This window comes from Aulonocara sp. 'chitande type north' Nkhata Bay, linkage group LG23 (genome assembly GCF_057382095.1).
Source record: "Aulonocara sp. 'chitande type north' Nkhata Bay isolate Kocher_YH1m ecotype deep benthic linkage group LG23, A_spYH_male_GT1.1, whole genome shotgun sequence".
Lineage (NCBI taxonomy): Eukaryota > Metazoa > Chordata > Actinopteri > Cichliformes > Cichlidae > Aulonocara > Aulonocara sp. 'chitande type north' Nkhata Bay.
This window is the reverse complement of record NC_141365.1, coordinates 12,553,813-12,567,495: the sequence shown is the minus strand read 5'-3', so window position 1 is coordinate 12,567,495 and position 13,683 is coordinate 12,553,813. Positions and strand designations below refer to the sequence as shown.

General features: G+C 39.9%; 1 protein-coding gene across 1 annotated transcript; it reads left to right on the top strand.

Annotated features, from left to right (window-relative positions):
• Positions 1-3,793: 3,793 nt before the first annotated feature.
• On the top strand, positions 3,794-4,986 carry LOC147301336 (granzyme B(G,H)-like). Its single transcript, XM_086282531.1, has 5 exons — positions 3,794-3,851; positions 3,940-4,090; positions 4,182-4,314; positions 4,476-4,730; positions 4,837-4,986. The coding sequence occupies exons 1-5, from the start codon at positions 3,794-3,796 to the stop codon at positions 4,984-4,986; spliced, it is 747 nt and encodes a 248-aa protein (XP_086138657.1).
• The last annotated feature ends 8,697 nt before the right edge of the window (positions 4,987-13,683 follow it).

Sequence of the window (13,683 nt, the reverse complement as noted above, 5' to 3'; positions counted from 1 at the left end):
GGAGTTTGCCCCCTCAAAATATACTAATGTGCCACAAACAGGACTTTAATATCACCAACCATTCCCATGTTATTACGGTGTATCCATATAAATGGCCCACCCTGTAGATTACTGTAATCCTCTGGTTAAAATGAGGAGACAATAGTTTACAATTTAAAAATTTTCCTTAAATGCTGAGAGGAGTAACATCTTACAATAAGATAATGAACAGTGGATGGACAAAACAAAGTAATCACTTGACTGATTCTTGAATGTATATCGGGAGCAGCTATTATCACGACCTTGGTGTTATTGGAGTTTAAAACAAAGCAATTATTGGAGAGCCAGCCACAAATCTCGAATAAACAATCAACTAAGGTGTATCCAGCTGACAAGGCTTAAAAGACATAAGCAGCAGAATATCATTGGCATGGAAATAAGAAACAAAAGAATGGAATAATGCTGAAGGTAGCATGTAAAAGAAAAATAACAATAGACCAAGGACTGAACTTTGTGGAACCCCACAGGTTAGAGAAGCAGTGCTAGAGAACTTGTTTACCCTAACAGAGAAATACCCTTTCAGAAAAATAGGAAGAAAACCAGACTAGCGCTTAAACAGTGATTCCAGACAAAACCTTGCAAAATATTTTGGTGTAACTGTATTAATGGTAACATTTTCTCATTGAGAAACCTGTTAATTGTATTAACACCAAAGCAGCAATTAACAACCCCCTCTTCTACTTAACTGACCAAATCAGTATCTGACTGACTTGATACAATACTTGTTTATAAGTCTGAGCACATACGTGTGTGTATTTACATATATATTCGAATTTGTAAATGCAAGTATGTGTACTTGTGTATATATTGTTTTTTTTCTGTATATGTCTGAAATAAAGATACAATACAATACAATACAATAAATATGTATCTGTGAAATGTTCAATCACATTAATTGTGTGGTGTTTTTTATGATCACAATTTAAAAAGACACACAATCACACAATGTATTACCTATCAGACAGTGTGATTAAAAAAAACCACTGCTATATTCTATTTGAAAATGTAAGAGAAGCAAAGTGATTTTTACCTCATCAAATATGTAAATAAATAAGCCACGAAGGGCTCGTTTGACAAAGAACAAATCAAGAATGTGGCCTGACTGCCTTTTTAGGCTTAAAAGACATTTAATTTGGTTAAAAATGAAGGACTGATTACCAATTTTTGATCAAGATTTTTTAAATTAAGATTAAGATTTAGTGATGTGAGATTTAGAAGTTACTGTAAAAACATGACACTTTGAGAGAATTGCAGTACAAACAATAAGAGACAGACAGAAGGAAAGATATCTTTACTTCAGCTTTATTAGAAAGTAGGAAAAGTAGAAAGTAAAAGTAAAGTAAAATATATTGTTTTGTATCAATTTTGTTTTTTGTGGGGTCTTTTGGCGGGGAGGGGATGTGACAAAGTACAAATCCCTCTTCCCGCTCCACCACAACCACCCACACATGCAGGGCCTTGGAGTAGGGGTATGTCACCAGGGTGCAGAGGAGGCTACCCCCCCCTCTGTCCCCTTCTGGCTGCCTCTGCCTCAATTTTATCCCACAACTTAGACATTCACATTACTCACACTCTCGTTACATACATAGAGGATCTTGGGGGTGGGCACGATACACGGAGTCCAAATTACCATCAGGGTGTACACCTCACCCCTGGCGTCGTTGCCCACCTCTCAATTTTGAATACACGTAGACATTGAGGGCTAGCAGGAGGGACTATGCGCTTACCTGCTGCTCTCTGGCAGGTAGCTCCATGCCCTCCTGGGTTTTAATTGCACCATAGAACACACATGCATCAACACTACAATGAGCGGGTGGAGGGAGGTTTGGAGTCTTCTCTCACCCCCGTTCTCTGCGGCCTGCTGGAGCGGGGGGGCTAGGACTAGGAGGAGGAGTTGGTCGTCCGACTGCGGTCTGGAATGTGGGGCCTCCCTGCTGCTGTGGAGTCGGGGCGGTCTGCCTCTCCCCACCGCAGGGAAAAGGGTAACACCACCTGGGTCTGGGTGCAGTTCCCCCCTCCAGGGGCAAGGGTACCTAGACCCGGTTCGTAGAGTACGCTTGGGGAGTGTGATCGTGTGTACAGCGTCTCTTTATGTCTGTCTCCACGTTGGTTGAGTGTGGAGTAAGTGCATATGAGAGCATGAGGGTGGGAATGGATGTTTGTGTCTGTGTGTGCCTGTATGTCTGTGTCTATATGTCAGGTTGGGTATCAGACACCACCTCTCTGGGGACATCTCAGGCCCTCCAAGGTTTGGAGGCCTATCTCCACCCACCACCACTTCCCCTGCCAGTGGCGGACTCCCTCAGACATCGGTGCGTTGGTGGTTCTTTGTGTCTGGGGGTGGGCGTCCGGGTACACACCGGCTCACTCCTTGGCGGCCGCTTATCGGGGCCTGGAGCATGGGGCTCGCTCGGGCCACTTCGGAGGTGGGGTGCCCCCGGCCTCTCGGCCTGGGGCTCGGTCACTCAGGCACAGCTGGCTGCCGGCGGAGCTCACGGGCGCGTCACTGCAACCCCCCCTGGCTTCTGCTCCGCGGCTGCTGAGTGAGCCCTCATCTGGGACTCTCCTCAGCTCTTACTGAGACAGTGGCGCGGCTGTACATATTTAAAAATTTATCTTTGTCAAAAAATCTGTTCAAAATCCTCATATTCATTTACTGGACATAGTGAATGTCTCTGGGCGACAGACTGGACAGTCTCACTGTTGTTTTACTTTTGTGTGTGCATAAACAGACTAACCACAGGCTGCTATGTGCACAGTCTGTAACAATTAGAGCAAGCCAGCAGTGACAAAGATTCCATAAAATATAACATAATCAATCAGATAATAAAATGATGCTGGTCAAGTGAAAGGTATGAAGTGATAGCTCAGCCGATTAAATAGCATAAAAGCATAAAACATTGTCATCTTGATTAGCTTATGTGGACTGATGCCTGATGACTTTTAAGACTTCATAGTTTCTTTGATCCACTTGAGTTGCCTCTTTGAGAGAAACGAGTAGACTCCAGGCTTGTAAATGTCCCCACAACCGGCTCCAAAAGAAGTAACTCCAACCAGCTGAAAGCCGCACAGCAGTGGGCCTCCGGAATCCCCCTGCAGCAAGTACATATGCACTGTAGACCTTTTTCTCACTTACAGGTGTCAAAACGTCAAAAGGGTGCTGAATTCAATGATTACATGCTCATATACATTCTTCATACTTACTTGACAGGTATCCGCTGCTTTTTTGCCATTTGAACCAGCACATACCATTTTACTGACTTTGTTGTATTTACTGATTCCTTAAGCTGAGAAAGAGTTAAAAAGAAATGTTACATTTTGACAGTGACTATCTATATGTTACAGACTTGCCACTGTGATAAAGTCTGGGTCACTACTTAATAATTTATATATTTTGTTTGGAAAATGGGAAATAGGTGAGGCGAATTATTGAAACATGTATAAACATACACAGAAATGGACTTTATAAGGTGGAAACAAACTTATTTTTTTTTAGGCAGGTTTGTGTGCATGGTGTACTAAAGTTGTGATGTGAGAGAGAAACTCGCAACCATTAAACAGCCCATGTGTTTCAGGAAGACAGTGTAGTGTTATAATGATAAACAAGATAATGCAAAGATAATACAGGTGCCCAAAAAAAAACAGGATGCGGTTAGAAGTCAAAATGTGATCATCAGACTTGACAGAGCAACTGCTGTGTAAAACCTCCACTTCACAGTCCTGCCAACACAACTTCACCTTTTTTGCTGGCATCATGCTCAGTCTTCAAAAAATCCTGCTCCTCCATCTTCTGGCATGTCTTGGACGACTCAGTAAGAACTGCAAGTCTTTCTTATTGTCCTCCGACCGTTTAATGGAACGTTAACTTCTTTTTGGTTTGCTTTATTTGACTTTTTCCAGCACATGTTATTGCCATCATACATGGAGAAAAAGCCCCAGAGAACTCGATGCAGTACATGGCCTCTGTGCAGGACTACAACGGTCACCATGTTTGTGGAGGATTTCTCATCACTGAGGAATTTGTAGTCTCGGCTGCAAACTGTGATGACTCGTGAGTAATCAAACATCTTCTGCTTCTGCTTCTCTGACTCATGTCATTAAAAGCCATTGTATTGATTACCTCTCATTGATTACTCTTTCAGGAGCCTCACACACGTTGTTCTCGGGAACCACAATCTCAAGAACGGCAATCATCAAAAAATAAGGATTGAAAACAAAATCGTCCATGAAAATTATAAAAGTGTTGGACTGGGTGATGATATCATGCTGATTAAAGTAAGTACATGTTCATGTTCACAACAGTTTTACATGTTGTGTAATTTCCCCTTGTGGGACAATTAAAGGATTATTCTATGTGGTTTTATTATTCAGATTATATCTAAAAAATAGAGAAGAATCTAAAGAAGAATATTTTTTACTTCATGTTGTGTCTCCAGCTGTCTGAGAAAGTTAAACTGGGCCACGGAGTAGAAACAATTCAGCTTCCACCTGCTGAAATAAACCTAAAAGAAAACCAAGTGTGTCAGGTGGCTGGATGGGGAAAAACTAAAACTGATGGTGAATCTGTTGATGAGCTGAGGGTGGTGGACGTGTCTGTCATTAACCCAAGGGTCTGTGAGGAACTATGGCATGGTCTTCCTGCCAATGTAATCTGTGCAGGTGGATGTGGAACAAACAAAGGATTCTGTAAGGTATGTTTTCTGTCCTTTCAGTTTAAACAGGTTTCATGTTTACATATCTTAAAAACATAAACACAATGAACATAAACTGATAAATTAAAATTCTTCCTCCTCACAGGGAGATTCTGGTGGTCCTCTGGTGTGTCATGGGTTTGCTGTTGGGGTTGTTTCTTTCAACTACTATAACAACTGCAATTACCCCAATTACCCCAACGTCTATACCGACATCTCAAAATACCGTAAATGGATCGACGAGGTTCTGGAATAAAAAAAAGTTTCCGAAAACATTTTTTTGTGTAAAACACTTAAAATAAAAAGGTTTTTCTTTTCACTATTGAAATGTGAGAATTTCTGATTCTTTCATCGGTTTAACCAAAAACAAAAATACAAACGTATCCCACACTCGATCTGTCATTTCTTTCTGTAACAGCCAAAAGGCTGAATTTTTAATATTATTTCTGCCTTTGTAGTGGACCACGCTTCAGTTTGCCTGTGACGAAAGACATATTTGCATCCCTGTATGTTTTTTTGCTTCTCAAAATTTTAATTCAGTTTTCTCCAATTAAACTGAAGTTCAGTGTCAAATGAAGTAATCAAATTCAGACTTGAACAGCTCTTCTGGTACAGCTTTATTATTTTTACTTTTTTTTTTAATTGGTAAATTATATTCATAATATAATTTTAAGTCTGCAGGTTTTACCATGGATACAGGTCAATGACTGCAGAGCCACATTCTTCTACCAGAAAATGAGAAAATATGTTTCATAACATTTCATTTTTTATATTCCTTGTTTGTTGCTCTATGAATGATGAACAGAAACATACTACAGTAAAGCTCAAAAACATGCTGGGTTCAGGGAATGACTACTTTTTGGTATTTAAGTAATATGAGGATTTTGTCGGCTTACTGTCAGATCCAACATGTGCTCGGTGGAGATGCTGTTTGTTTTTACTATAAATGCATTACACAATCCTTGTCCTCGCTCTCACAAGTCACCACCTGATGTTTGTGGAGAGGGGTGATTATTGGCAAAAAGACATAAGATTTGAGGGTAATAGTAGAATGACCTGGTTTGCAGTGGCTTGAATTTTTTTTAATACTGCACACACCTGTGCTGGAAGATTTTATCAAACATTTTAATAACTTCATCTACTGAAACAGCATGCTCTAGTGGTTCAACAGAGACCCATACAAGTCTTCCTCTGAGCTTCAGTGCAGGGCAATGAGGCTCAAACAGCAACACAAAAGGTTTAATTTATGTGCACTATATCTTACTACAGCTGGAGTACAGATTTATGAGGATGAGGATAATGAATAATAAATTCACATTAATGCTGCAGATGCTGTATGAATGATAATTCAACAGATGAAAAGCTCTGAGTGTACGTGCAGTTCTGCTAACCACAGTAATAGTTTCATAACTGTGAGTGTAGAGCATCGACTCTTAATCTAAAACACAAAGGCAAATAAGTATATAAAATTACACATTATACTTATAAAAAAGAGTCCAAACCTCCAAATTCTACCAACTACATTAGAATGAAATTGTGTTGATATAATTGTATAGATATGAGAAGCTCTATTCAACCCAAAAGAGTCATAAACTGGCTGTTAAGCCAGCAGGAGTCAACCCAAATGCAGACTCACAGGCAGGACTTTAACTCAAAAAACACAGCTCTTATTGCTGGATATGAACAGAGGTTGAAAGAGTACTAAAATATTCTACTCAAGTAAAAGTAATATTACTTTGATTAAATTTTACTCAAGTACAAGTAAAATTACCTATCTAAAAATGTACTCAAGTAAAAGTAAAAAGTAGCTAATTTAAAATGTACTCAGAGTAAAAGTTAAATAGTTTTTTTTTTGACAGCAGAAGAACAATGGGATGCAAATCTCAAAGTAGTTGTTTTTTAATTAAAAGAAAAACAAATTAAAGTGCAATGGCAGTTAAACTGGGTAATGGTCACAAGCATTGTTGGTCAAGTTACTTGAAAAAAGTAATCAGTAAGTAATTACTGATTACTTTCCCCAAAAAAGTAATCCCGTTACTTTACTGATTACTTATTTTCAAAAGTAATTAGTTACTTAGTTACTTTTTAAAAACATGATTTACAACCTGAATAGGTAATAAAGCGATAGATCTTTCAGCCCAATTCTACTTTTTCTGCATAATCCATCATATAAAATGTAATTAAATTACATGCCTGCCTGTCTGCTGAATAGATATGTCTCAAAGGCATGACCAGGTGATTGAGAACAGCTGTGGGAATCAGTTTCCGCCTACACCACACCCCGAAACCCACTGCTCCACCCTTCCCCTGCAGCTGAGCCACAAACCACTCCCACTGCACCGTCTCCTTCACTGACAATGTCAACCTCTGCTGAGAACTCACACAGTCATTCAGATACGATGGTATACATCCACATATACTTGGAGCAAAACTTCTTTCCCCAAACATCTCATACTCTATTATCCACTTAGGTACCATCACAGCAGGTGAAGTCAATTCATCACAGTCATCACTCACTCAGTCTGACCAACCCGGGTACTACTGACATCATTTGGGTCCTAAATGGTGGAGATAGGACCCCAAGTAAACATTATGAATCCCATATTGAGACCTCTTCCTTTATAATAAGGAACCACATATTTTTGGATCCCTTGAACTTCTCACCGTCTACACAAACATCACTATATAACTTTCCCAAATCATAATAATTAACAACATCATTATAAATAACAACAGACCAACAACAGAGAGTTTTGGATATTACACAAAAACAGGAGGGACGGTGGGATCGCTCTGATACACGGCATACGATACGGCATCGTGGTGGGGGCATCACGGGCATCGGCAAAAAATAAATAAAATTGCTCGTACTCATGCTGCCCCGACATCAGCCAGCGCCTATTGGGAATGGTACAGGCACCGATTGTTTTTCCATCGCCCATTAGGACCGCCAATGCAGTGATTATATACTGCACGTGCTCCAACTCCAATTATAATATCATAATTATGACTGCAGAGTGTTCGAGCTTATATCTAAATCTAAATCTGTTATTTCCTTGTTACTTCTCTGACATTTCAGGTAGTGCCTCTGCTTTCTTCACTTGTTAGACAAACTTTTTTTTTTTTTTTTTGCATAAAACAAAAAGGAAAATAAATATGTAATGTCACAGATTATAGATTTGTATAAAGATGATATTTATATAGAGTGTTCTTCCTGATAAGGAAGAGCTAAGAGAGACATATGTGGAACAAAAGTGATTATAGTGATATATATAAGAAGAGTTATTTATGAAAAGCACAGACAGACTGCACAGTAATGAATAAAGTTCATGATTCCCAGCTGAACAATTGTAATTTCATTGACTTCCCAGGCTGTTCCAAGCTCTGATTTGTGTTTTACAAAATATTACAAATGTACAGAAAACTACACAAGAGGCTGAAGGTCTTGGGGGAAATCAGCGCTGTTATTGGCAGTATTGTAAGAAAACAGTGAAGAAACAATAGTTTCTCATTCATTATTCTTCCAGGAATATTCATCCAGTGTTATTTGGGGTGCCCGAGATTTTAAGAAGGCTGATGATCACACAGAGTGCAAGTATTTGCAAACATACTTATTATAATTTAATCTCTGGCTCTCTTCCACAGCGTGTCTTTGGCTGCCTTTCCCTCAGCCTTGTTCTGTTGGAGGTTTCTTCCTGTTAAAATGGAGTTTTTCCTTCCCACTGTTGCCAAAGCGCTTGCTCATCATAGGGGGTCATCTGATTTGGAGGGTTTTCTCTGTATTACTGTAGAGTCTTTACCTTACAATAAAATCACAGTGTAATTTACCCCCAGGGTTAAATATTAAACTTTAATACTACCTAAAATACTTAGTTGCATCTTGTGAACATCTGCTCTGCCAGCTGATTGAGTGGCTAGTTTTGTACACCTGACCAAGGAACTAGGGATGGGAATCGAGAACCAGTGTTCCAGTTCCTTGTCATTGTTAGTCTGCTTGTCTATCGATCCGATTTATTGGTTCTTGTACTTAAACTGCAATCAGCTGGTTTCAGTTTGTGTCTTGAAATGTGAGCGTATGCAGACTCCAGACCAGCAGCCAGAGCCTGAACTTCAACAGGTAACAAACTGATGAGCAGTCAGGCTGCAGCTTCCATTTCTACCTGTTCATGTTTCTAAAGCAGAATCACGTTGATGATAGCTTTAAAACAGGGGTGTCCAACTCCAGGCCTCAACCTGCAGGTTTTAGATGTGTCCTTGATCCAACACAGGCAAATAAATGGCTAAATTACCTCCTCAACATGTCTTGAAGTTCTCCAGAGGGCGGGTAATGAACTAACTATTTGATTCAAGTGTGTTGAACCAGGATTATATCTAAAACCTGCATGAAACCGGCCCTTGAGGCCTGGAGTTTTACACCCCTGCTTTAAAGTCTCTTTGTGCTGGCTTTCATCTTCTCTTTGTGATGTGGGCTTTGTGTTCATACCTAAATACTAAAAGAATGATCATACGTGTCCTCATCAGGATAGGGATTTGTGTTGGTGTGTGGGGCTGTAGCCTCGGGTTAATTTTGTGACATGATGATTGTGAGATAGTGTGTTTCCGGTCATTTTACAGACTAACGTGAAAGTAATGTAACTATTGAATTACTTTTTCTTACTACTAATTCATTAATGCTAATACTTCTGTAAAAAGTGCTTTGTGTAATATGTGTAATACATTAATTCTTTTAAGTAACTACTCACAACAAAGAGGGCACATATCTCCAACATGTACAAACATGTGACCAACAGCATGTAATTAATTTGCATGAACGTAATATGATGTTTGGCGATAGTGGTGACTTTCAAAGAGGAACCATTGAGAATTGATAATGAAATCAGAATTGCTAAATTCTTATCAGTTCCCATCCCTACAAGGAACATGACTCAAACACTGTCTCCTCCACACAGTCCTCATTCATAAAACGCTTTCTTAAAATGCCTGAACATTACGGCCAACAGGTGGATTCATATGAGCTAACCAACAGTGAAGAACCAACCAACCAACCCTGTGACTTCATATTCTGTACTGCCACAAGATGGTGCTGCACTCTTTAAACGGAAACTTTAAACTCTTATTTTGAAATTCCAGCTTCACAGACAGAGTTCATGGATGACAGTTTTGGGGGGTTTTTTGTAGTAGGGCTCCATGGTGTAAATTAGACTTAATACGTGTAGTGGTTTATGTCCACTTTAAGCATCTTGGTACCACAAATACCCCAAAATTCTGTAAAAATACAAATAAAACAGCATTATCTAGCTTATTATAATATATTATAGCTTGTTTGGCTTAACATAATAGCTTCATAACTTGATTTAAGTTATGAATGAATTTGGGATGAGTAGTAAGAGTAAAAAATGAGTCATCATGCAAAATACCAACTGATATTTCTGTAATAAAATTACATCTGTGTTTAAAACATCCGAGAGAAGTCACCTGATTTAAAAACATGGAGGAACACGAGGAGCAAAGTGTAAACATTACAAAAGTCAAATGATATTAAGAGCAGAAAACTGAAGAACGAGTTTGTTTAAGATATTGTGTGAAAATCACCACATAATAAAGGTTTCGGACTCACACTGTAATACAGCATTTATAAAGATATTTATGAGGCCGTCTACAGGTTCAGATCAGAAATGAAGTCAGATTAATAGTGCAAACACACAGTCACTGAGACATCAGCATAAGTGAAAGTGTTCTGAATGTGAACACAGATGTGAAAGATGAGTATGTGCATATATGTTGTTAAAGTAACTATAACAACAGCTCATCTGAATGCTGTGGTTTCTGTGTTTTATCTAGTTTGCTGCACTGAGCTGCACTTTGATAATGTCATTTAAATGTGTTAAGTCTTCAGTTTGCCTTCTTTACTTTGCTGTGTGAAAGATCAGAGTGTCAGGGTCCCCGAGCAGCTATGAATTATATTATTATTGTATGTATATTTGGTGTTGCTGTCCTTCTCCTTGTTTGCACGTGTGTGTGTGTGTGTGTGTGTGTGTGTGTGTGTGTGTGTGTGTGTGTGTGTGTGTGTGTATCTGTTTCTGCGGGCGCCTTCAGACCTGGTGGGTGTGGCCCTGCTGGCGGACTGGCCACACCCGAAGCCACACACCTGCTGATCAGGCCTCGTCGGGGGAGCTACTTAGGAGAGTCTTGGAGCTCCCACCGACGCGGGATCGTTCCGTGAGACTCCACGTTAGTCACCCAGTTTAGGGTTAGTCGTTTAGTGCATGCCTGCTATTGTTAAGTATCCTGACAGCTGCCGCTATTGTTTCCCGCAGGAGGAGCGTGGGAGGCTCAAAGGGCAGGGAGCACCCGGAGTGCAGACACGGAGCAGAGAGCACAAGGAGGACACGACACGGTAGTCTTGGGAAACACGGGGATTTATTGTTGTTTTGCACCATACACTGTAAATAAACGCACTGTTCGCACACAGAGCACCGCGCCTGGGTCCTCCTTCCCTACACCCCCACGGTCTGCCTGTCAAACCGTGACACAGAGAAAACAAGCCTGGAATGAACAAATCCCAAACTGAGTGAGCAAAAATAGAAATGACGGGGAGAAGGATATTTTTGGCTACAATCTGTTGCTTATTGATTATATGCTGTGTACTGATTTTACTTTCTGTTGTAAGATTGGATGTTGCTTAAGAATGCATGCAACACACTGTAAAACTAAAGCACATTAGGTCATCTTTTTATATGGAAACTACAAAACCTCCAAAAGGGCGGCCGTGGCTTAGGGGGTTGGGAAGCGTATCTGTAACCGGTCGCCGGTTCGATCCCCGTGCTCTCTGTCCTGGTCGTTGTGTCCTTGGGCAAGACACTTTACCCTACCGCCTACTGGTGTTGGCCAGAGGGGCTGATGGTGCGATATGGCAGCCTCGCTTCTGTCAGTCTGCCCCAAGGCAGCTGTGGCTACAACCGTAGCTTGCCTCCACCAGTGTGTGAATGCGAGAGTGAATGAATAGTGGCATTGTAAAGCGCTTTGGGTGCCTTGAAAAAGCGCTATATAAATCCAATCCATTGTTATTATTAAAAGTCAATCCACCAGCTATATTAGTATGAAACTCTCGGGTGCACTGGGCCTGATTACATATAAGGAAGCTTGCAATAATATGAAATAAGTCCCAATTATCAACTTGGTGTCATCTGCTGGAAGAAAGTGAGAAGTAAAATTATATATATTGCATTACTGGCTCAAAACCATATTCTGGTATTAGCAGAAAGCAAACCAGACTTAATTTCTGTGAAGACAGAAGTTTGACGTGACTGTTCAATGAGCAACAACTGGAGAGGAAACACTGACACAACAAAGCTTTAATCTGCTAATGATCTTACTTCTGTTTTCATAGGGCTGGATAACATTTGCTGAAGTACTTACTAAATAATTGATGGTTAAATAGTAAGAAGTTAACTGATATTACACAGATATGTATCAGAAATGCAAATTTAGCAACTGGTTGATTCACACGAGAGAAAGCCAACTAATATATGTAGGTGTGCACGTCTCTCTATGCTGGCACTAGCTTTATTCGCATGTCATCTAGCTTTGAAAATTCGCCTTGTAATCGGAAGGTTGCCGGTTCGAGCCCCGGCTCCGACAGTCTCGGTTGTTGTGTCCTTGGGCAAGACACTTCACCTGTAGCCTACTGGTGGTGGTCAGAGGGCCCGGTGGCGCCTGTGTCCGGCAGCCTCGCCTCTGTCAGTGCGCCCCTGGGCGGCTGTGGCTACAATGTAGCTTGCCATCACCTGTGTGTGAATGGGTGGATGACTGAATGTGTAAAGCGCTTTGGGGTCCTTAGGGACTAGTAAAGTGCTATACAAATACGGGCCATTTACCAAAATGCTGTCAGCAGCATTTTATAATTTATAAATTTGGAAGAAAACAGCAAGTCCAAAAAGAGAGTCTTAAATTACCAAAAAGTCAAAGCAAGTAGCAAATGGTGCTAATATGATGATGATTGAGCCACACAAATGTGTTTCAGACTCATGAGGGACTTTAAACATGATAAAATTCCAAACATAAAAACTTGAGTTGCATAAATAATGTGGTTAGAGGGTAAATTAAGATTGATTGTAATCATACTTGTCAGTGAAGCAAACTGCTGTATAAAAGGTTCACCTCGCACTCCTACAAACACATGGTAACCCTGGCAACTGGTTGATTCACACGAGAGAAAGGTGCTCATTTGACAAAGAACAAATCAAGAATGTGGCCTTGCTGCCTTTTTAGGCAGGTTTCTTAGAATTAAAAGACATTTAATTTGGTTAAAAATGAAGGACTAATTACCAATTTTTGATCAAGATTTTTTAAATTAAGATTAAGATTTAGTGATGTGAGATTTAGAAGTTACTGTAAAAACATGACACTTTGAGAGAATTGCAGTACAAACAATAAGAGACAGAGAGAAGGAAAGATATCTTTACTTCACCTTTATTAGAAAGTAGGAAAAGTAGAAAGTAAAAATAAAGTAAAAAATATTGTTTTGTATCAGTTTTGTTTTTTGTGGGGTCTTTTGGCAGGGAGGGGATGTGTCAAGTACAAATACTGAACAAAACTAAACAAGAAAACATATTTAAAAATTTATCTTTGTGAAAAAATCTGTTCAAAATCCTCATATTCATTTACTGGACATAGTGAATGTCTCTGGGTGACAGACTGGACAGTCTCACTGTTGTTTTACTTTTGTGTGTGCATAAACGGACTAACCACAGGCTGCTATGTGCACAGTCTGTAACAATTAGAGCAAGCCAGCAGTGACAAAGATTCCATAAAATATAACATAATCAATGAGATAATAAAATGATGCTGGTCAAGTGAAAGGTATGAAGTGATAGCTCAGCCGATTAAATAGCATAAAAGCATAAAACATTGTCATCTAGCTTAGCTTATGTGGACTGATGCCTGATGACTT

What these genes read in the sequence shown, in the direction of transcription:
- LOC147301336 (XM_086282531.1), top strand. Translation starts at nt 3,794, where the DNA reads ATGCTCAGTCTTCAAAAAATCCTGCTCCTCCATCTTCTGGCATGTCTT. An exon ending in GGCATGTCTTGGACGACTCA is followed by an intron (nt 3,852 to 3,939) that starts GTAAGAACTGCA and finishes GACTTTTTCCAG; the next exon opens with CACATGTTATTGCCATCATA. An exon ending in ATGATATCATGCTGATTAAA is followed by an intron (nt 4,315 to 4,475) that starts GTAAGTACATGT and finishes TTGTGTCTCCAG; the next exon opens with CTGTCTGAGAAAGTTAAACT.